Source organism: Gavialis gangeticus, unplaced genomic scaffold, assembly GCF_001723915.1.
Source record: "Gavialis gangeticus isolate Ggan-Ray unplaced genomic scaffold, GavGan_comp1, whole genome shotgun sequence".
Lineage (NCBI taxonomy): Eukaryota > Metazoa > Chordata > Crocodylia > Gavialidae > Gavialis > Gavialis gangeticus.
Genome location: NW_017728994.1, coordinates 48,746,097 through 48,770,620, shown reverse-complemented (window position 1 = coordinate 48,770,620; position 24,524 = coordinate 48,746,097). Strand labels below are relative to the sequence as shown.

The 24,524-nt window shown below is 47.6% G+C and overlaps 1 protein-coding gene across 2 annotated transcripts in view; it reads left to right on the top strand.

The window, feature by feature from the left end:
- SH3PXD2A (SH3 and PX domains 2A) overlaps positions 1-24,524 on the top strand; it is a 331,374-nt gene that overhangs the window by 63,740 nt on the left and 243,110 nt on the right. For both annotated transcript variants that reach the window (XM_019502762.1, XM_019502761.1), the window contains exon 2: positions 4,742-4,822. In XM_019502762.1, coding sequence (XP_019358307.1) covers positions 4,742-4,822 — 81 coding nt within the window. The remainder of the gene's footprint in view (positions 1-4,741; positions 4,823-24,524) is intronic.

Sequence of the window (24,524 nt, the reverse complement as noted above, 5' to 3'; positions counted from 1 at the left end):
GCACTGGGTCTGCTGTTTGCACTGCAAAGGATCCACTTTGGAAACAGTGAAAAGCATGGTGATGGCCATGGAGCTGTACCCATCTGAAAATCTGGCCTGCTGTGCAGTTGCCCCTACCAGCGCAGCTTGCCTCTGCCCGCATGCCGTAAATAAGGCAGGCTTCTCCTGCCATCAGATTCCTTCCTTCCAGTCTCATTGTGTCTCTGCTCCGGTTTCAAGTGTTAGATGCATGCAACTTTTATCCATTAGACCCGGGGGTTGCCCCGGCTGCTTCTCAGTTACATTTCCCCTGTTGGTAATGGAAACTCAAGCTGTAGAGAGGGATGTCTGTGAAACAACATCTGTTTCATCAAAAAGCCAGACACTCAGCACCTGTGCAGTCTGCTTCAGCCTCTGCATCCAGGATTTGTTTAAAACAACATAACAATAGCATGGCGAACCCAGGAGAGATTCTCTCCAATTCTCATCATTTAACTTGCTTTGGTTTCTTCTTTCGTCTGTGCTGGATCTGTTCCTCAGTTCACCACTCTTTGGAGCCTGCTGGTGAGAACAGCTCTTCACCTGAGGTGTCGTGGGCTGTGTTTGAAAATTGTCTTCCATCAGCAGTGGGGTTGCCAAGCTTTTGTGGCTCCTGGGTGACTCTCCTGCTGAAAAGTGACCTCATTTTGTGGCAGCAACCACCAGTCCTGAGACTGTTTCCAATTTCAGCAGGCTGATTTCACAACCCTGGGGAACGTCACACAACCATTTAGGACTTTTGGGGGCCTTTTGAGATGTCAGAAAGCTGGACAAGGACAGAGCCATGGAGCTTGGGTCTGGAATTAGATCAGAATCAGATCTTCCTAGAAGTCTGGTCATGTTCAGAGCCAGATTAAGGCATAGGCATGTGCCCAGAGCTCCAGCTGCTGGAGTCATGTGATCAGTTCATTATCTAAGTTTACAAAAAATTAGGTTTCTTTCCTCACTAACTGTGAAGGGGAGTGTGAAATTCTAGGCAGAGTGTAACTGTTCCTGGGGCATGGCATGGTGACCCACACTATAGTATTCTTAGGATCCAATATTTCCTTTATGTAGCCTGGGAGGCAGAGAGAGAAAGGCCTGCCCTCTTCCACTCTCAATGCTCAGGATGGTCTGAATTCAGAGTCCCAGGTTCACTCCAGTCTCTGAATTTCCCATAGGGCTTTGAGGTTAGTGTCTGGATGGGTAGATCTTGTGCTGTGCTGAGTGGACTAACCTACACAGCTGTGAGTGTCTGAGATCCTGCTTTTAATACAGGTCTAAAAATCACTACAAGAATGAGGCTGGGCAAAGGTTTTATTGCATGTAGATTTTAAATGAGCTGTGAGATGGGATGGAAATGAGCCTCTATCTTCATAACTGAATTCCCACACCTTTGGTACCAGAGACTTTCATTTTTATGGCAACAAAGCAAGTAAGAAGGTAAATGCTAATCTACTACGTGCAGATGCCAGCTGTTCTTAATGGCTGCATGACCTTTGACTTTTCAAGGGCTCTTGTCAGCCTCTCTTCCTGCTATCGCAGCCCTTTATAAACCACCCTCACCTCATCATAGACTGAAGTATCATCTTGGCTGATGGAAAAAGCAGCAGCTTGTGAACAAAGACTTCAGGTTACTGTCTGGATTTGTGCCAGCTAGAGCTGGACATTTTCCACTGAAAACACAGCATCAGATGATAAAGCTGAACTTGGTGACATTTCAGTGTGTCTTCAAGTACTGTAGAAAGTACTCTTTTCTCCTCCCTGCTTTGTGTAGGCAGCAAAGAGTATACTTATTTTGCTGTTTTTACTATGCAGTTGGGAAATCTTGAGGTTGGTATTAAGTAGCTGATAAAATCACACTGATTAGTGGGTATTAGCAACAGATAAAACCCCCAAGGACATACTGCATCTTTTTTTAATGACTCACGAATAGCAAGATCCGCCTGTCAAGCAGAATTTGCAGCAGCTTGGAGAGGGGACCTTACTTCACTGAGCAAGCATTTGCATAAATACAATAGGTTGAAAAGTGCCCACATTTCTAAAATAAAAAAACTGAAATGTTCCTAACAGAAGATCTAATAAACAGTCATCAATGTGTCTAGATATAATAATTTATTAACAGGTTTGGTATTAAGAGGTCAAATTTAGAAGTGTAGGATTGAATGACTGTGATGATTTAATAACCTCAGACCATTCAAGTTCACATGGCAGGTGTATGAACAGGTTCTCTAAAACACAGCGGGTATTTAATAGAGGTGGACTGATACACCTGTCCCAAGATATAAAGAAAATTGACAATATCAGCAGTAGGCTTTTTTTTGGCTGATGTGGCTGATGTGCACGGGGCATTTATCAGCCACCTTGTACACAGCTGCAGTGCAGCACGCAGGTGGGCAGGAGTGCAGCCCTGCAGCATGGAGAGCAGCCGGAGGGCTACTTGTATGGTTGAGGGCCTGCAGGTAAGATCCTATGAAGACAGACTGAGGAACCTGAATCTCTTCAGCCTCTGCAAGAGAAGGCTGAGTGGTGATTTTGTGGCTGTCTACAAACTCATCGGGGGCGGATGATCACCAGGGAATAGGGGGTATTCTGTTTACCATGGTGCCCCTCTGGTTTACTAGAAACAGTGGCCATAAACTGAAGGATAGCAGATTGTGATATTTTTACCTTTGCATCAGATTTGGCCCATGGAGTGGATGTGCCTGTAAATAGGATTGGGCCCGTTTCCCCTCCCATATTTGTGGAGGTGCCGGGGAGCCAAGGGAATGGCAGTGGGAGCATCTCCTCGTTGAAGCATTTCACCATATAAAACCATTGCCTCTGGAGTAGTCATGGTGGGACCAGGGCTTGAGGAGGAGGTCCCTGGCCTGGATTCATCCCAGCCTGACAATTTATCTTATGACTTTTGCCAGCTCCAATAGAGAGGAAGGCGCTGCCCTCTCCAGCCTGGCTGTTGTACATCCACATTGCACAGGTGCAAGCTATGTCCTAAGGCAGTGGTAATCCACCATCCGTTGTATTTCATAATATGTTGCAGGGTTGAACTGTAGCTTGTGAGTTCGGTGTAGGGCAGTGTTGTGTCCTCTGTGCATCCAACTTGCAAGTGTTGTATGGTTGTAATGCCATGAAGCGTTTCCTTGGAAACCCCTCCAGGCAGAGAGGCTTGGGCTGCCTGTGAAGGAGTCATGAAGAGCAGATTGGAAACGCTGCGTGTCCCTGGAGTGGCGGGGAGATGCAGCAGCCCTGGAATATGTCATCCCTTCTGCAATGACAGCTGCACTCCCACTCCCTTTGGGACCGGGGCTTCCTTTGAAACCATTTTTCCTTTACATCCTCTGCATAAACCCTGCTCTCTAATAATGAAGAGTGTAATGTGATGCACATAGGAGGGGAAAAATAGGCAGAAAGCAGAGTAGATATAGAATAACCCAAAATGTTCATACATACCGATGGGCTCTATATTACCTGTTACCACTCAGGAAAAAAGATCTTGGAGCAATTGTGGACAGTTCATTTAAACCATCTGCTCAGTGTTTAGCAGCAAAAGGTAAATCAAATGTTAAGAATTATTAAGAAGGGATTTGTAAATGAGCCAAAAAAGTATTATTATGCCTCTTGATGCATCAGTGGTGTGTTTGCACCTTGAAGACTATGTGCAGTTTTGGTCACTGTACCTTAAAAAGGATATTAAAGACCTAGAAAAGGTACAAAGAAGGGCAGCAGAGATGGAGGGGCTTCCATATGAAGAGAGACTAAATAGGCTAGGACATGTCATCTTCAGTGCCTGAAGTGGGGCATGATAGAGGTTCACAAATTATTAAATGGTGTGGAGGAAACGGGGATTTATTATTTATGATCTCTTGCAGTACTACAACTAGGGCATGTAAAATTAAACTATTCGGTAGTAGGTTTAAACCTAACACAAGGAAGTTCTTCTTCACACACCAAGTAATCACCTCGTGGAACTCATTGCCGCAAGGCATTGTGGAGGGTGGTAACTGAACCCGGTTCAAAAGGAGATTGGACCAGTTGGACCAAAATTTTAAACATAAGGTGGCAGCTTCTAAATTAGAACTTCTTCCTAAATCTCTGAATGCTGGAAGCTGTAATGGGAGAGGAAGAAGGGTGGAAAATTCTGAACGTGTCCTGGTCACCTCCTTTCTCCCCCTCAACATCCACTCTGCCACTGTGTGGGACCAGGGTACTGGGCCAGATGGACCGATGGTCAGAGCCAGTAAATGGCATTTCTTAGGTTCTGAAAGGTATGACCCGGGCCAGGTGAAGTCTTGCTGCCTCCCTCTCATGGGAGCTTGGGATGGAGTGGAGCAGCTCTTCTGTTCCCAGATTCAGCAATGAGTCCTGTTCTCCTGTAGACTTAAAGCAGCAGAGTAGAAGGGGCTTGCCAATCCCTTCACCAAACTTTAATCCCAGGCAAAGCATGTCATGGGGCATTGCTCATGTGAACTGGTAGGAGACTGCTCTATGGAAAGTAGCACTTGGCATTATCCTAGGAGCCCTGTGAAAGCTTTGGGTGCGTGCATGGCAGAGCAGCAGCTTGAATTTGGGCTAACTGATGGTGCAGCACACTGCTTCTTCCAGTCAGCCCAGGGTGAGGAGCCTGCCAATTGTGCCTTGCAAAAACACAGCTCTTTGTCTCCAGGACTCTGCCTTCTGCATTGTGGCCAGTGTTTCTGGGTGCCTTAGATACCAAACTGACTTTTTGTTTTCTCTGTCCAACCAGGTGTACATCATAAATGTCATGTGGTCTGACTCGACTTCCCAGATCATCTACCGAAGATACAGCAAATTCTTTGACCTGCAGGTAATGGTTAGTTTTTCTTTCCGCAAAACGTTTCTCCTGCATTTGCACTATGTGTGTTTCCACCACACGGTAGTGACAGAATGAAATCAGGCTTCACGCACACACCTCATGATCTCAAAGTGCTTTGCAGACTTTGCTTACTCCTCATGGGATGTCAGGTTGGTAGGACCAGTATTCTTCCTACTTTGCTGATGGGCAAACTGAGCCCCAGAGAATTTAGAGTTGAAATTTTCAGGAGTAGCTTGGGTGCCTTGCTTTAATCATGTTGGACCTGTGTTCCAGGAGTGCTAAGCATCTGCAGCTCTGGAAGTCTTCAGTAGTGTCTGGGGGTGCCCCAGCCCCCTTGTAAACCAGGCCTGAGGTGTCTGAAATTTGGATATCCAATGACTCTTGGATGCTTTTGAAAAGGTGAAGTGAGCATCCTGCTCACTGTGCTGGGACTAGGCCCCTGTTCTTACCATTAAACCATCCTTCTATTTGACAGATTGGGGCAACCTGTTCCCTTACCACCCTCTGAGTCCTGACCTCCACCCTGCTTTCAGCACCAGCACATGCCTCCTCACTGTGGGATGTGTGTGAGTGTTGGGGTGCTGATAAATGCTATTTCATTGTTACTTCTCTAGTTGCATCCAGGCAAGTGGGAAAAGGCATGTTTCTAAGGTGACCTGTACATTTGCCCATGTCCAGCCATCAGCATACAGTTTATTAAGGTGCTAACAGAAGAGCTCTCACTACTTTTGTAGCAGCTTAGAAGGAGCATAATAAGTTATGAAAGAGCTGGAGCTTGAGCCAGGCCATGGCATCTAAGACATATGTGGTCAAACCTATTTGTCATGATAAGTATGTGAGAAACAGGTTCTTTACTTGGGAGCTTCATTTTTTGCATGCCTACTTTGAGTTGTTGCAAAGAGGCTAGATTTCCACATTCAGCCTTCCTGGAGGGGCATATAGATTGCCATCCAGAATTGCTCATCAGCTTTGAAAAATGCAGGTGATCATGCCTTGCTTTCTCCAGCTGAGAGCTTGACCTTAATATGGAGCCACCCAGATCCCTAACTTGCTGTACAGATGAGAAGACATGGAAAGGAGGCAGAAAAAGGAACATTTATCATCTTTTCTGAGTCTCCTTTTATGCTTCCTTTCTCCTCCCCACCCACACTCTCTCCATGGGCAGCAATAAAGCTTGTAGCGTGGCCAGTACCAATGGCTTGATCACTGAGCCCCAGGTGTAGCTGTGTCTCTGGGACTTGCACGGTGCCTGTCCATTGATGGACAGGTTTCTAATCGGTGGGGTTTTGTGATTGGTGCAAGGGTTATGGCCAAAGTGGTTTCTTTCTCTCTCTTTCCCTTTTCTTTTTCTTTTTTTTAACGCTCATTCTCTTTTCATGTCTCTGTTCTTCTGGGTCTCCTGGCCTTTCCTGGTAGGTCTGAAAAGTTCCCATCAGGCTGAAGTTATCAATGGGGTTAGTGTGTTGGACAGGAAATGATGTCTCAATCAGGGAGAGGGAGTCCTGAAAGGTCCCATTGATAAGCATGAGGGGGCCCAGCGCCAGTGGAAAACTCCCGCCTGCCCAACGTGTCTCTCCCCAGTCAAAAATACTACAAGAAAGTAATGAAATTCCCTGCCTTAACCCTTTTCCCTCCCAGGGATTTTGGGAGCCACTGGCTGTACCAGGCCACTGGGATAAGAAAGGAAATCGCAGCACTCCTCAAGGAGAGGAGAGAGCTCCAAGTCAGCTCAGAAGTGGCCTCATCCAGCTCTGCTGGTGGGTCACTGAGTATCCCCAGGCAACTCACTTGACTGCTGGGCATCTTGTGTAGAAGGGAGGCAATGCATTTGCCAGGTGCTTTGAAACCTAGCAGGAAGGTGCTACTCAAATGCCAAGACAGGGTATATTTTGGTCATGTGAATCAGACATTAGTGCAGTGATTCTCAAACTTTTTAGATCTGAGGCGTCCCATGAAAAAGGCCAGCTCTTAGTTTTCACTCTTTTTTTTTGACTACAGAAAAATAATAGAGCAAGGGCCTACAACAGGGCAGAACAGCTCGGACACCGTGAATTCCTATTTGAAATCCCAGAGTTTACCTTGTGAATCATGTTTGTGCACCTAATGATGGTAACATTGCACAGCACCCTTGAAAGAATCTCATGGGCCCCTGGTCAAGGATCACTGCATTGGTGATAAAAGGCATGCAGTGCGGTGGCTTGCTGCCTCTGAGCATCTCTGGGGCTGAGGCAAGGGAAGGGCCTTTCTGCTTTCGTTATCATTCCACGAACTGCTCCCCATCAGGGATTTCAAATATAAAATCAGCTCTTTTCGAGCTTCAGCAGAAGCTGTGATGAGGCAGACACAAACCCAGTAGCAGGGCATCGGGAAGGCCCTCTCACTACTCCAGAGGGGGTGACTGAGGAGGGCAAGACCCATGTCCCCAACTCTGCATGCTAGCCAGCAGGTGCTGAAAGGGAGATGTCCATCTGGGGCGAGCCCCTGGCTCCAGGGCTGCTGCTGGGGCCTGTCCTAATTGCCCAGGGTCTAATGTTTGTCCTCTAGTTTTTAGCCATACTCTGATTGGAGTGACAGCCCTGGTGGGGTAGTACCCACTTCCTGATGTGGGGCAATAGCTCCTTATTTCTCATGGGGGGGACAAGAAGGAGAGGTCTGTATCCACATGCCACATCCTGGGATTGGACTGGCCTCCATGCTGGGAAGTACCGCTAAGGCATTGTGTCCTTGCATAATTTGGTCATTCTTGGCTCTTCTCTGGTGCCCTTTACAGCCCTTAAACCAGAGAGTGAGAGCTCAGGGAGCTAATTCACAGGCCCTGTGCATGTCCAAAGCAGCTGGAGGTTTCAGCCTCTGCCAGCCTCTCTTGTCCTATTGTGTCTGCGATATATCGGCAGTCCTGGCCTTTGCTGTATTTGTTTTTGCTCCTGAACGGAAGTAGAATAACAACGAATGCTTGTAATGACTTAATTAGAGCTACAGCACTCGATGTTGACAGTGATACCCGATCGCACTCAGGGGGGAACCCGCCTAGCAGCCACGGGGAGGAGGAGAAAGGAATACAAATAATTAATTTTGGTGCTACGACTCCATCCCTCTTTAAAAAGCTCATTCTTTCCTAATTGCAGTCTCAGTGGGAAATGGCTCATCAGGTTGAGATGCCCCCCCCCCCCCCCCCGGTCTGCTAGATTCCGTGTCTCCAAAATGATTTCTAGTAAATCTTCCTCTTTTTAACCCTGCTGGTATTGGGAGCTGGCATCTGCTTCATGGCTGTGAGAGTAAATATCACCAGCTTTCCCCCTGATGTACACAGGTGTATGTGATTGGCAGCTGGGCTAATGTGTTTTTAAGGTATTAATAGAGCCAGGATCTTTATACATGCTGTAAACTGTACGTTGCTGAATAGGCAGATATCTGCCTTGTGATGCTTGGTGAAGTAACTCTTTCTCCCTTGATCTCTCTGTGGAGGGCTAGAAATGTATAACATCAGGATTCAACTCAACAATGCGGCGATAACCTGATTTAATTGATGACAATCACACCCACTGATGAACGTGGATCAAACCAGGTGGCAAAGGAGTCAAAAGGCTAGAAGTCTGCCCAAATAATTAGATGCCTATTTAGAGCTGGGTCAACTGGCTTGGCCTTTTGCAGGAAGCCAAGAGCGATGACTGCAAAAAACCAACGCTTGCTTGGACGGCCTGGCCTCTGCTGAGTGATTTCAGCTAAATGTTTGTGATGTATTGGGCACTGATTGGGAGCGGGGATTATTTTGTGATGGCTCTGTGCAACATCTGCTGATTTCAGTGGTAAGCTCCTCTCTTCTTCGCCACGTACATAATGAATGGGTGATTTATTTGGGCCGGCATGCGGAGCGTTGAGCAGGATGCATTTTTTGCTTTCCTCTGGCATGGTTCTGCTGTTGATGTGCCCCCATTAGCTCCCCATGTGTTTTGCTTACCCACCAAACAGCAGATCAGCGCAGAGTACAGTATTCTTAACACAACAGTCATCTGTTTGACAATCAGCCTACTCACCGAGCATAGCTTGGCACTGTGATTTCCATCACTGCTAATCTCGGTCGTGTCACTTCCCTGGGAGTTCCTTCCACTTTTATCTCAAGCTACTTTTGGCCTTTTGTGCCTGGGCCGGAGGAAATGAATGCTGCCTGAAGAGGTCAAGTAACAGAGAAGGAGCAAGAGGTTAGGGATGAGCGCATCTCTCCTTAGGCGGCACCAGGACTGTTGCTTCAGCCCTTGGTATCGGTTTGCAAGGGCTTTCCCTTGTCTGTAGTGGTAGAATCTGAGTTCACAATACAGGAGGCTGCCTGTGAGCAGCATCTGTGGGGGAGCAGGGGGGAGCAGGTAAGATGTGAACTGATCCATGTTGCTTTCTCTAGCATTGCCTCCTTTTGCTCTAGAAAATCTCCTCGCGCTCCCCTCAAAAGAGGCCTGCTCCAACATAGACTGGCCCATGGTGCAGTGGCTGGCCACAGACATATAGCAAGAGTCTTTCATCAGATTTACTTCTCTCCTGGGTGAAGTTCCTGCCTAATAGCCTCAGTGCCTGATATGTGATAGGCTTCTCCAGAAAGAAGCAAACATCTGCTTCTAGCAAGCCTTAACCCTCGCAGCAGGCTGGTTTATCACCTGGAACACTGGTAATTAGAATCCATGCAAGGTCTCCCACCATTGCAAATTGATTTGCTAGTCACTGTAACACAATACAGCTGTGCATTTACCATTCACCGCTGCTCGAGTCAGCCAAGTGGAGTTAAAAAGAAGGCGCCTCTCTTGTAGGAGTGGTAATGGTACCTGACATGGCACTTTCGGTGTGGTAAGAGCTTGACAGATAGTGGGCCTGATCCTTTGTGGCCTTGTGCCTGCTACAAACTTGTGCAAATGCTGTGAAGGCAGTCAGCAAGTGGAACTTGCTGATTTGGTTGCATCTGATGCTATGCATGAGTAGAAATGGTTGCACAAGGCGGCAGTGAGGAACCAGAGCCTGGTATTAGCTGCCCTTCCAGCACCTACATTAGGGTAGGGGAAGAATTATTAGCTACCCAGTTTTTTGCAACTGGAGGAACTGGTGCATGGGGTTACATCACTGTCCAGCCAGGGGCAAAATCTGGACAGAGGGGTCCAGTTCTGCACTCGGACGTTTGGGCTTTCCATTACTTTTGGTAGGACCTTCCCATGTCTCTTGGGGCTGAAGAATGCCCCAGACTCCCTTCTCACAAGCAGGGAGTGCAGCCCCCTCTGAGATGAAACCAAGCAGCAGGTTGTAACAGCCTGCAGCCACAATTCGGGATGACTGGGGTGCCAAGCGAAACTGCAGAAGGAATGCAGTGTGGGCAGAACAAGCTCACCCGGCACAATTACCCCATGGTGACATTTTGGCCACGGAGAGAGGCCTGAAATGTCAGCATTTTGAAAAGGCAAATAAACAAACCCTTCTTCATGCTCTTGCTCTGCATATCAGTTCACAGAAAATGACCTGCCAGATTGAGTCTGCGGAGGGAAGTGGGTTTTCTTAAAGGGCAGAGAGAGAGCCACCCACTAGCAGCCACTTTAGAACATTTAAAAATAATAGAGACTTTTATTAGGGAGAGCGAAGTGCTTTCACGGTTGTCAGGCTGGATATGAAACATCGAGAACTTCATTTGTTATTCTAGGATCATTCTGATTGTTTATAGAGCAATAACAGAGTAACGGAGCACGAAGGAGCACACCGAACAGAAATGCTGCCATACAAACTATAAGTACAATCTACATCTCTGTTCCCTCTTCCCCAAACTGTGATTCATCCACAGAATGCATTGATCCCTGTTCGGCAGTGTGCTTTCCTGCGTAAATATCCATCTTTCTGTTACCGAGAGCTACATTTAAACATTATAACATATCCACAGCCATCTAACACTTAATGCTTATTATAACTAAGCCACATGGCATTGTCCCTCCAGATTTGACGGAGGAAATAGGATTAGAAACCAAGCTTCACTGCTTTAAAATATAGGTTCCTTCCAAAATGTGCTGAAGGAGAATGTGTTGCCTGTTAGCGGTATAGGTTGTATGAGACACGGTGAAACAATCCTGGTTCTGACCCAGAGAGGGCGGCGGTGTACACATAGATTCATACATGGAGGCCTTGTGTGTCTGGGAATGCTCAGGAAACATGAGTTTAATTAATAATGTGAATTTAAAGTGCATTAAATGTCCTTGCCAATGTATGGTAGTGTTAGAGTGATGGTCCAGAAATTCTGCTGGAGACAAGGATGTCCTAAGGTAAGATCTTTTGTTGGCCCAATTGCCTAATTGGGATGGAATTAGATAAGCTTTCAAATGCAAGATATTCTTCAGATCTGAGCAGTAAAAGCCAGCACAGCATAGTCGGGGCTCTCATTCAGGGTAAAGTGGCTTTACTTGCACTCACACAGTTAAGCCAGTTTCACTTCCCGTGTAGATGAACCTGGAGTCTCTGTGGGCACTTCTACATGTGCATTTGTGCACCATAATTACTGTGCATTAAGTTTAGTACCTATAATAACAGGTACTAACTTAATGCGCAGTGACTGGTGCTACTGCTCAGTAGGCCGGCGCACACCTTTTTAGTGATGCTACTGTGCATTTGTGCATTAGCACAGCTTTTGTCATGATGCGCTAATGCTCAGTAAAATTAGTCTGGTGCGCATTTAGTGTCTCTTATAGACACACCCTGTACGTACCTTTTTTGTAGGACCTAGAAAAAAACATACTTTTTTGTTGCAGTGTTTCCTTTTATTGGTTCTGTGGCAGTGATGAACTGACAGGCAGACCTGTGCAGAATTTATTGATGATGCAGAGAAACAGATAAGGACCTGGAAAAAAAACAAAAAGCATGTTATGCCTTACCACCTCCCATGAAGGAAAAATCACATTTGTTTGCATTGCAAAGGACAGGAGTAGGTGGAGGTGTCTTTCCAAGTTCATAAACAGCCTCTCTAACTGGTTAGGACTTTGGAACTAATCCAGAACATTTAACTCCATCAGGTTTCTTCCCAGCGTGGTCTGGTTTTGAGCAGCCATCTGGACCAATGCTGCTGACTCCAAGGTGGTTGTTCTGAAATATGCCCTGAGTCCAACATGGATGTCAGTGGAAGCAGACGTAGAGTAAGAGGGCAGCAGCATCAGTTGCTGCATGACACAGCTTGCCTCTGTTGTAATCAGACGTTGGAAGCAATGCATAAGAAGAGCTTACAGCTCATGAGCAAGGATGAGAAATGTTCACACCACTCAGAGAGTGTGTGTGTGTGTGTGTGTGCGCGCGCGTGTGTGTGGGTTTGGCAGATGGATATATGTGCTCATGCACATGGAAGTGGGGGGAGGAGCTGCAGGAGAAAGGACAAATTGAGCAGGGCAAGTGGACTCGAGGGAAGAGGATGCCTTGAGAAATGCTAGGGTTAGAGTATGAGAGAGGAAGGCAGCAGGAATGAAGGTGAAGGAAGAGAAGGGAAAGAGCAAAGAAGCTAGTGTGTTAAGACAGCGGTGAGGTTTGCTGATGTCCCATTTCTGTTGGACTTCATTCAGCAGACAGCCTGGGCATCCCATTCAAAGCCATGCTCTGTACTCCCGCCTGCCCTAGGTTAGGGGGTGGTTTTGCATGGAGATGGGCCTGAGCTGCAAAGGCTGCACCAGAACATACTCCCAGTGGAGATGCCGAGTTCAGAGTCTGGCTTCGTCTTCTTGGAGAGCAGCTGTGACGTTCCAAACCAGGCACATCCCTGTTCCGTACGCTACCCAGGAAGGTGTGATAACCTTTGGGATAGCAAAAGTTTCTGTTACTGAAGGTGGCTGAAGGGATGGGATTCTTTCTAGCAAGTGAAAATTGCATTTGAAAGCTGCTTCCTTCGAAAGAGTCTGGAAATTCATTGAAGCCTGGGAAAATTCAGAGGAAATCAGATCCTGGCCCTCTCAACTTGTCTTTCCTGAGAGGTCAGTACAAGATCCGAGGGCACATGCATTTTTCTTAGTAAACACCGGCTGGCTGTTGCCTTCTGTAAGCCTGAAAGCTAAGGTTAGCATGGATGGAAGTCAGAGATGCCCCATTTTGCAGGAGTCCTAGAAAACCAAGCACCAAGTTTCTCCAGGTCCTTGAATGTGCCTCTGGCAATGTTTAGCAGCAGTGGAGCGCATCTTTCATTGCAGCTGTAGTTTGGGACACCTCAGTTGTCCTCAACTGAGCCCAGCTGGTCAACCCTTCAACCCATCATCAGTGACTGCATCTGTCATGGACCTGAAACTCTTCTTTCTTCTTAGAAGAATGGGTCAACTTAGGCCAGTGCCAGGCCTTTGAGAGGTGGGAACTAAAATGGAGATTTGAGAGTCCCTGGAAAGAAAAAAAAAAAAAGAAATGACCCATTTAATTCTTGAGCCAGGAAGCAGTTTGTCTTAGCTGATGTAATTGTTATTTAAATACTGTTTTTCCTTCCACTGCTCCACCAATGTCTTAGAATGCAAGTCAACCTACGGCAGTATCTTTATCTTCAGTGAATCAATGGACTTGTTTATAATTCCTATTTTCAACAGTATTTCAATGTTTGCTGGGAAAGCGAGCCGCTCAGCTTCCAGTTTTTGTTCCTGAAGAGACTTTGCATGTCAAACAAAGAGGTGGGCCAGGATGGGAAAGTGGCAGAGTGCCTGCTGTACTGCAGTACAGGCCAGGTCCCCTGAAAATCCCAGATAACATGGGGCTATGAAACAGGTTGCCCTGATGCAGATAACTGAGGGTCTCTCTCCACTTCTGGCATAAGAAGTCCCCAGTTAGTGGCTACCTCCAGCAATCGCCGTCTCTAGCCCCAGGAGGAAGAAGCGGTGCTAGTTTGACCTGACAGGTTGGAGACCCCTGTTCTTGGCTATTATTGTCACACACATAGCGTGAGGATCAGCCAGCAGCAGCTGCAGCTCCATGAACTTCACAGTTGTCCATAAGCTAAACACTGTTTCTTTTTCTTGCCGGCCAGTAGGCATGTACCAGGGTTGCCGTGTTGTAGCCCTGGTAGTTTAGGAAATCTGCGAGAAGTTAGAGTTCTCTGGTGATACCTTTTATTAGACTAACCGTTGTTGGGAAAGATATTAGATAAGCTTTCAGAAACAATATGCCTTCCTTGGGTCTATAGTCTGTCTAGCTGGAAATTAGGAGGAAATTGGCTTTTCTCCCTGTTTCCTGGCTCAGCCCACCCAGAGAGCATTCAGTTCCTCCTCTATGCACATGGAAAGCTCATATTTGCACCTTTGTTGCCATGTGTGATGCTCCCTCAGTGGTGGTGTAATGAAGGAAGGTGTGTATTGGGTATGTGCAGCACTGATCTCTGCAGAATAAAATCAGACTTTCTGATACGTGTCTGTCATTGGCTCACCGTTATGGACGACCAGACTGGACATTTTCACGTAGAGGCTGGATGAGCATCTGTTTAGTTTAGGAATAGTGCATCCTGCCATCTGTCCAGGGGACTGGATTAGATGACTCCTGAGGTCCCTTCCCAAGCTATGATCCTGTAGGTCTAAGTCCCAGGTGGGTAGCGTTTGAAAGCTGCTGCTGTTTCTACCATTCAGGTTCGGGTTTTCCTCCATGTGAGTTTTACACGGGCTGGACCCTGCCAGGGCAGCAGTCTGGAAATCTCATCCTTCAGGGGAGAGGAAGAAGCCTCTCTCCAAGGTGTTTGATTCTGCTAGAAAGTCAGTGGCTGCCAAATCTGCTTACTGGAGCCTGGCCTTGGAGGATTGGAGGGGAAGGTATATTAGGGTGTGGAATTACAAAGCAGTTCAGATTTCATGTTGGAGAGTGAGAACTCATAAAAAGAAACCCCTGAGGGGTATGAAATCCATGCACTATACACAGACAGTGGGGAATTTCCTGATCAGATGCTCACATCCCCCGCTTGCAGATAAGGCCACTGAGGTCTCCAGGAGAAGGTTTTCCAGATACAACTGGGGGAAATCTCAGTAACGAAGTAATAATAACAAAAAGCCATTGGCCTCCTTTACCACAGGACATTGGGATGCCAGCTTTAAACACAGCGTAGTACTAACAGCCTGACACCTGGGACTATTTGTAATCTGCTAATGGAGATCAGGCCACTTCAAACAAGCGCAGTCCTGCTTTCCATGCTATTTTATAAACCGTAGAAACGTCTGCTATTGTGAACTACAATCAAATGGCAGAGGTTTGTAGCAGTTAACTTCCATTGCTTAAACAGAGTATGGGGAGGGATTTTTTTTTTTTTTAGTTACACCAACTGTATTTTGGATCAAACATGAGCTGGAATGAAAAAGCCTCTAGAGCTGAACAGTTGTGAACTCCTGAGAAAGTTCAGATGTGATGCCATGGTATGGCTTCTACTCCATCGTAGTTTCAGATCTGAGCACTGTGATGTGATGCCATATGAGCAAATGTTTATATGTTCACTGGGGAGTGTTTTTAGAAGGAGGCGGCTGCAAACTTCTGAAAATATTTGGAACCTGCTGGTGAATTTGCTTTGCCTGCATTTGCATTAGAGAGAGAGAGAGAGTGTGTGTGTGTGTGTGTGTGTGCGCGCGCGTGTGTGTGCATGCATGTGGATTTGCTTCTGAGAGTTCACCCAGATATCTTGGCCTAAGCAGACCAAATATTTACGACTCTTAGTGAAAAGTTTTACAGTTTGTGAATATCCAGAGAGAGCCTGCTCCTAAAGAGTTAAACCCAGTAGGGAACAGGAACAATACATTTTAGGCTCTGTACCCAATGACAGTTTGAAAATGGATTATCAGATACGCACACTGAACTATCAATGAAAAATATACACAGGCTAACCGTTTGCAAACACTGCAAGCTGTCAAATTAACCCACCAAGTTCTTTGTCATGAATTATTTCTTTGCCTCTATTAGTTTCCTGTGTTAACTGACTTGATTACTTTTTCAAGTACGTTCCTAAGCAGCTTGTTACATAGATGTCACATGCAGTTGGAGCTCCATTTTACCAGATGTGTGCACAACATCAGTGGTTCTCAACCTTTTTAGACTCAAGGCATCCCTGCAGATTACCCTAGATACCCTACATTATCCCTGTTCATTATAGCTGTACTGGCAGGTCTGTTCTCATCATCTTTAGTGCCCACACAAATTGAAAGCACAGGTTGGTCTTGCAGCACTGATGGGGCCCAGCTGTTTGCTACCCTTGTCCCAGTTCCTGCATGATGATAGTCCCACTCCATAGCAGGGGTAAAATGCAAGATGGCACAGCTGACCCAGGTGGGAGGGACTGGGTCCCGAGACGCAGCAGAAATTACAGCATAGATGTGCCTTTCGCAGGCAGGCTATAAACTCTTAAAGTAATGCTTGTTCGATGCCAGTTTTCCCTTTCCACAAGAAATCCAGGTCAGTCCTTTCCCCCCATTAATCTCTGTGAAAATTCTTCTGCGGCCCCTTTGTGCAAACACCCCCAATTACAAAGCATTTGGCCCTGAGCTCTCCAAAATACACCCATCCCTCCCTCCCTCTCTTCCTCCCCACTGTAGTAATCATACTCGGCTTTCAATTATTTATACCGCCGGAAAACAGCCTGGAGTTCACACCCCTAGCCCTGAAACACAATCCAGCTTTTGTGCCGGGAACACAATCCTCCACTTTCATTAAGTGTATAGAGCCCGAGATTAGAGCTGCCCGTTGCATTCACATCCCTTGGCTCAGGATGAGAGGAGCTGGCTGTTTTCACAAACATCCTAAATAGCCCTGGCAAGGTTATGGGGAGTTTATTTACATTATTGCATTCGAGTGCAAATAGAAAATTGCCCCAGCTCGAGTGGAAAGGTTACTCACAACTCTGTCAGGGCTGTTTCTCTCCTCTCCCCACACCACTCTTGTCTTCCAGCATTGGCTCTTCAGTAGAGCTTGACACTGTGGTGGCCCGATTTGTATATAGAGCAAATAATGCCATTTCTTTGAGCTCTAGATTTCACCTGGTTTTGTCTGCTCTGGAGGTGGCTCCCTGCACACTGTGCAATGGCAGCGAGGGGCTGTTCATCTCATCCTTGCAAAGGTCAGGTCTGAAAACCCTATTGTTAGTAAATAGTATGGGGCACAGGGAGGTGAATTCCCCCACCTCTTTTCCTCCCCTTGACCAGGGGCCAGGGCTTATTCCTCCGTTCCTGCAGCCAGGGTAATACTATCTCTCATGTAACCTTAGACATGTAGGATTGGAAGGGACTTCAGGGGTCAACTAGTCCAGCACAGAGCCAGGACTGGCTGTTCCTAACTCACGAGCACTTCCCCTGCAGACTCCTTCTGTGCAGTTTCCCCTTTCCACCTGCACCCTCCTAGGGATCGGTCATTCCCAAAGAAGTCAGAGTAACCCAGCCCTCTTGGAGGTGGCTGCTGCGAGGAGGTTGAAAGCAGAGGTCCATGAACACCCTGAGATCTGCCTCGGTCTTGCCCCTTTGAATCCTGGGTGGGCTAAGCCTGCCCTTGTTAGACTGATCTAATGGAAACCCATGGGGTTGGTTTTCTCCAGCGTGGGGTTTGCCCACACAGCGAGAGATTTGCCCCTTAGTTTCGCAGAATTCAAACATTTACCTGGCCCTGCATCATAAGATGTAGTATCAGCTGCAGCTTCTCCCTGGAACAAGCCCAAAAGCAATATGACAGCCCATGGGCTGGCGAACATCCGATATTTGTGTGGCTAGAGGAGATGGCCAGAAGGGCCGAGCCGAGGGAGAGACCTCTCCCATCTCTGTGTTTTCCTTCACTTCACACTCAGGCACCCAGGGAAAGGGAAATCCATAGGGCCAGGCAAAACTCTAAAACATCGGCCTGGCCAGCAAGAGAGGCTCACGGGCAGGAAACACAAACCTGCTTATGCAGTTGTGGTTTCGGGTCCGGTTTCTGAAGCTCTTGCCAGCAGTGCTGCTCACAGGATATTGCTGACTTGGGTCCTGTCTGCTCTGTGGCCACTTTCATGGTAGGGAACCTGGCCGCAGCATGGTTGGCTTCCAGCATGGTCAGAGCCTGGGTTGCTCATAATGGGGCCCTGCCGCAATTGAGCTGTGTCTCTAAAGCATGTTCTGGCTCGGGTAACTTCCGAGGCCCTAACCCTAAGAGGCCGTGCCATTCCTACAGAGCCGCAAGGGCTCAAAGTTTGGCTCCCAGTTTGGCCTTTCATGTCATACAGGCCCACTTTGGGAGCAAGGCTGACATGAGGGATGGGTCTCTCCCTGGAGGGGTTTGTGACAATGGGACTTCACACGCATACAGAAGTGGTGGAGAGAGCGGGCAGGCAGCACTGCAGGGAGTCTTGAGTCAGAGCAGTGGTTCTTAACCGTGTTAGACTCAAGGCACCCCTCAGAAAATCCCGACCCTTTGCTTTCACTCATTTTTTGATTATGGAAAAATAACAGAGTCATTCTTGTTGCAAAGGACTCAAAGATCCCAGCAGGGCAGAGCAGCTTTGACACTCTAGATTCCTTTTTGAAATCTCTGGTTTGATCTCGTGAATCATTTGTAGGTGTTTGCATTCATGTCTCGTGGCATCCTGGTTGAGAACCACTGAGTTAGAGGGTGAAGTCTTGTCTATGGTGGGTATCTGCCCCAAATGTAATGGCCCGGACCACTGGTGAAAGTACACAAGCACGGACTGGAAAACTTCCAACGGACTCCATGTTTTGAGCAATCACCTTTGCATGCATAAAGCAATCTGCAAATTCCACACCAATAATACAGCACAGGGCCAGGGTTATTCATAGTTGTTAGTGGCTGGAAGGGACCTTACAAGATCATCAGGTCCAGCCCCCCCGGCACTTGGGCAAGAAAGACTGCTGGGATCAGATGATTCCAGCAAGGTGGGCATCAGGATGCTTTTTGAAGATTGCCAGGGTTGTTCTTGGATACCTTGGTGCCGATCATTGAAGGCAGTGAATTTTACTTGGGTAACACCGGGTGTAACCCTGTGCAGTGTTCCTCTGCCACTCGCATTAACTTGCACTCAGCACAAGATTAGTGAATTGTGCTGACGCTCAAGCCTGGGAAGGCAGCAGAGCCTGAGTCTTGTTTTCAGCTGCAGGTGGTTTATTCAGGTGTGCTGGGAAAACCAGTGTGACCTGCAGAGCCGCTGTGTTCATTCTGCCTTAAGCCAGGCAGGTGCTAGACTTAAAGGGCAAACTGTGAGCAGAGCGTGTGTGTGAGAGAGAGCGACTGAGGGGAAAGTAACTGAATGGGAAGGAAGCAAAGAGCAGACGGGAAAGGACTAAGGAAAATGATGCAGGGGAAGAAGTTCTTTTGTAGGGCGAAGGTGAGTTTGCAGATCTGTGCTGTATCCCGGAGCGGTGATGTCTGATCCACCAGCTGGGTGGGAGCAGATCATTTTGTGGCAGCTTTTTTCCAGGTGGTTCTGTCTCTGGTGGTGTCCTCACAGGGGATTCTCATGTCCTTCGCATGGTGGGGGGTAGGGGGCTTGAAACCCAAGCCCACCCTTCAGTCCGAGGCTAGGTCAGTGCTACATTAGGGAAACTGATGACTGGTCCTGTTGAAACATCTATCCTGCCAGTGACTGGAACAGAACGTTTTGCCCTTCTCCTAATTAGTCACCCCAGGAAGCAGAGTGAGCAGCAGTGGTGCAATATGTGCTTTTTCTGATGGTAATAAAGCCCTTCAGTGTCTCTCTGCAAAAGCCCTTTGTGATCAAAATGCTGCCTATAACACTACTTGGAATTTTACCTGCTAACATAACACGTCACAGTGTTTAGGGAGTCTATCATGTGCTTTTTGGCTTTATCAATCTTGTTGCTATTGTCTTAGAACCTAAATATACAGATTGGAGTATTCTGCAGTACTCAGTGCCGTACTGCTCTGCTGAGCTGGAGTGTCCTGTACAGACACTGTGACACCGTACTATCTTACGTTTTGCGTAACATTAAAACAGGATGGATCTTGATTGTCAGGAGTCCAGGGACTTGCACAGGTTGGATTGTTGGTGGGGTTGGGAGAGTGATGGATGGGTCAGAGCAAGGGGATGGGGTATGTTTAAAAAAAAAAAGCTTTCCTTGCTAGCCCAGTTTGGGGAGAAGTTTGCAAACTTCACATGGAAGCAAAAGCAGAGCAGAGGCACTGTGAAGTTTTAGGTTTGATCATGCAGTTACTCAGTGCATAAAATTGCCTTTGGCAGAAAGACGGCTGCTGTAGACCATACGAGGCACAGTGACTTAATTCCTCAGCCTTTAACCTTTGCAGATCTGGTTTCTAGTCCATTTCTGCTCTTAACTCAAAGTTAGTTTTATGGACATCACCTGGGGGACATTTTTCTGTGCAATTAGAAGGAGACAGAAGTCTGCTCAGCACAATGAGGAATTGGGGTCTGAGAAGTGCTGACTCTTAAAGCGAGTGTGGTCTCTGAGTCACCTTTTTTCTAGAGTGTCTATCTGTAAAATGGGGACAACAGTAAGCTTCATAGGAGAAGGTTGATTCCTGAATGTTTGTAAAATACTGAAGTCTGGGGGCTGAAAGGTGTTCAAAGGAGCCGAATGTTAGCAAAGCCAAGCCTTAATGGGCAGCCTGGTTTTATTTTTCCCCCTTCCCAAGCCATTTCAAGAAGGTTTGGTGAATAAGCTAAACTTCAGCAATTAAAGTGACCAAAGAAAAATGAACTGCTCAGCAGAAATATAAATAATGCTGTTCTTTCTTGGGACTATATCCTGTCTCCGTTGCTTTGGGTGGGAGCTTTGTTGCCAGGAGTGGTGTCTGGCCCTTCATGTCTGGGGGATGGAGGATTCCTCTAGCTTTGGACAGTGATACGCTGGTTGGTGCCTTGTCTGAAATGTTCAGTAGCGAAGCACTCCAAACTAGTCTGTCTCACCCCTGAAACAGCTGAGCTCTGGAACCGCTGTCGAGCAACCCATTCTGATTTTCCGGAGTCGTTGTGTGGCAGAAATAAATCCTGCTTCCTCCTTCGCATATGTGCCAGGAATTCTTCCGCTGGAGCACAAGTCAGGGCTCCATCTGCTTCGGGGACATGCCCAATGCCTGTCTCGGGGCGGCAGTTCAGCAAAAGTTCAGAGACCAGCTCTGCCGAGGGGTGGAATTGGAACGATGGTTTTTCTGCTGTGACCAAGACTTTTCCTGGGGAAGGAAGTGTTAACCCACAGCCAGATGTAAAATGGCAAATGGCATTTTCACCCAAAGAAGGGGCTAAATGAGGTCATAATTGCATTGTGATGATGCAGGTTGATGACACATCATGTTGCGTTAATGTCACAAGGGCAGTGTAGTCAGCACTGCTGTCATGTAGTGAGTGGTATAATGTGGTCCTTGGGAAATGCTCTGTGATGATGCTAGACATCACAGGATGGGTTGTTTCTGGGGTGAGAGAGTCAGTAAAAGCAGAGGGTCTGCCTGAGTCCTGTACATTAATCAAGTATTATTCATTTATGACCAAACTATTACTTCTCTGCTGCAGTCATTTGCAGTGACTTATATGCTGTTGACTCCTCTGGGACGGAGATGAAGCTCCTGGATGTGGGATAGAAGAGAGCCACAGAAAGCTACGTCTGTTCTGATGGAGAGTGGAACTGGAGAAAGAGGGTCTGTTTTCAGGGTATAAATTGATAGATGCTAGGACCTTGTGGCTTGCCATAGGTATGTGTTCCCCATAAAGATTTCTGTTGCCTTGCTTGCTCTGTCTCCAGTGGCTAATGCACCACCCATCTCTTTGTTCACGTGGTTTCTGGTCTCTGCTTTCTCAGGCCACATATAACTAGGAAGGGGTCCTGCAACTCTGCTGAGATGGTATGCCATTTTTGCACCTGCTTGCTCAAGGAGCAGACGTGATCCACCCAGGAGTGTTTTCCCTGTGGCAGCCCAGAGTGCATGCAGAGACACAGCACGGTCCTTTTAAATTAAAGATCTGCAACAAGAACAAGGCAGGGAAGGTGTTGGTACATTGGGCTATCCAGTCCACATGCTACTGCAGCAAAGCACAGCATGCAGGGTGTAAGCCGCTGTTACCAGCCTCACAGGAGAAGCATTGCTTTTGCTTTATGCAACAACAGGCAGCTTTAGTGAAACATGGTCTGACAAGTTGTGTGTTTAGGCGCAGTGGAGAAGCATCCTGCTTCTCATACCAGGCTGCTTCTGTATCCACGTCCTAGCCTCACCTAGGATTTGAGCTGTCCCGCCTATTTGGTTTCCCTGTTAATTATTAACTGAACATTTGAGTTGTCCACACTTGCCTGGAAAAGGGGAGAAGCCTTTTGGATTAGGCTGTGGGCAGAGCAGCCAGTCAGGGCTAGGCAGCACCATCTGAGTAGGAAGGGTGTCAGCACCTGATTTTCTTCTCTGGAAATCAGAGGAGGTATTTCATCTCTGTGAGTTACAGAAGCATTTGCAATATGGCCAGGCTGGGCATGAAGGCCTTTGTCCAGTGTTGTCCCCCTCCTCCCCCACTTCCCCCCGGCCATGCTTACAGCGAAAAGCTTAATTATGGTCTGCAGAGAGAGATATCAAGAAGGGCTTTGCCAAGAGCTGTCCCACTAAGTCCCCACCCTTTACTTCAGTGCAGCAGCGTCTACTATGGTCTCACAGTTCCCATTCATCTTTATTCAGCAGGGAGCTCCACAGGTCTGCACGCATGTGTGTACATGCGCATGTGTGCATTTTTCATGTGCATCCTTTCTGCCTTGTTGTTTTTCCTGTTAAGGACTCCAGTTGTAACACACTCCTCTCCAGACACCATCAGGACTCACTTCTCTCTCTCCATTTCACATCTCTTGCAGCTGGTTGTGTCTTCCTTAACCCCCCCCCCCCTCCCCCCCCCAAGTCATGTGATCACACACATGCTCCCAGGTTTTTCTTTAAGGTAAATTTTTAGCCCTTATGTTTGCAGGGGAAAGCTTGAAAAGACACCCCCCACAGTCTCGAGCACCAGCTGAGAATTAGAAAAGGAGCCCAGTATTTATTATTATTTTTTAAATCTCATGACTTTTGAGTGAGTTTCATGGTTTTTCAATGCTGGAGGTTGGCAGGCCCTAAAAGACATCGGCAAGTTGCTGCTGTACCTTAGAACGGCTTCAGGGCCATCTCAGTTCTGCTGAGGGCGGTAGCAGGCTTTGCAGCTGCTCAGCATCAGGAAGGCCCTGTGTCTCCTGGGCTTTGCTACATCTCTAAACTTTCTCACTCGGAGAGTAGTGAAACATTGGAACGGGTTACCTAGAGAGGTGGCGGCCTCTCCATCCTTGGAGGTGTTTAAGGCCCAGCTCAACAAAGCCCTGCCTGGGATGATGTCGTTGGGGCTGGTCCTGCTTGGAGCAGGGGTTTGGACTGGATGTCACCTCCTGAGGTCCCTTCCAGCCCAAATTGTCTGTGATTCTAGGAGGCACAGCCCTGGATCTGGCCCCTGGATTTTAGTCCATCATTTGGAACTGGAATTGCTGCTAAATCTCATCTAGGGCCAGGTCTTCTCCAGCAATAAAAAGGCACGTTTCTCTCATGAGATAACAAATGCACCTCGGCTGCCCTGTTGTCAAAACAGCAGGGCGAAGGTGCTCTAGAGATGCCCTGATGTAGAACCAGGCAAGGGTGACCGTAGCCAGGGGCAGAGTGCTGACTGCACAGAGCCACGTCATGGCCAATGCTGAAGGTGGCCTGTTTCCACTTGGACTCTTCCAGCAAGATAAATGCCTCTGTGTCAGCAACGACAAAACCCTCATTGAATGGCTGAGGCTGTGTTCAACTGCTTGTGTGTTAGTTCCAGATCCCCATGATACATGCTGCATTGCACCACACCATAGCTTGGACCTCAGTAACGTCTCTGGTTGGAGTCGAGGACTCTTCCAGGAGCCTCACGCTCTCACTCACTCCAGGGGCCAGTGCCTCGAAAGCATCCCAGCGCCTCTCCGCCCCTCTCGCCTCTAATCTGATTTTTCCTTGGAGGCAGATTCCTGGAAAGATGCAGCGCTCCAGAAAGACATTCCAGGGGGGTGTCATCATCCCAGTCACTCCGGCGGCGGAGCTTGTGGTCTGGGCACCTGCTGTTTCATTTAATTGGCAGCAAATGGGAGGGGTGGGGAGGGGGGGGGAACACCCGGGCGAAGCATGCGCTGCGATATGATGGATTTTATTTCGGGTTCAGAGGGAAGGTTGTGATGAATGGTTTCCAGAGGGCTGCATAAATTTGGTTGCCTCAGCAGGAATTTTTGTGGGGAGAGATGGACTGAGATTGCAGAATTAGCTGTGGCAGCTGCCTCTCCTTTCAGGCCCACTCCACGCCTCGCCTTGAGGCAAGGAGCGGCTGTTCTTTTCCGTGTCACCTCTCGCAAAGGAGAGGGTTTGTAAAATTGTTTTCCGCCTCCACGCATTGGGCACTTTGGCGAGCGAGCCATAGTAAAACAGTCCACAAACACCTGCTTTCTTTCCAGTTGTGTTGGCTGATTTGTATTCCAGTTGCCCATACAAGTTTTCCTGTGGGCATTATCTTGGGCTCTGTAAAGATTCACTCCGATCCAGTCACTGTTGTGAGGATCTTATAGGCATTACTTGGCATTTTTAAAAGCACCTCTCCTCTGAACAAAGGTTTGGTCATTTTGCCCAGTTGCACTGGTTGGAGCTGCCATGGGGGGATTTAGCGGGGGGGGGGGGGGGTTTTTTTTTTCCCCTTTTTTACGTTGGGGGGGTGGGGGGGGCCCAGGGGGAAGAGGGTGTG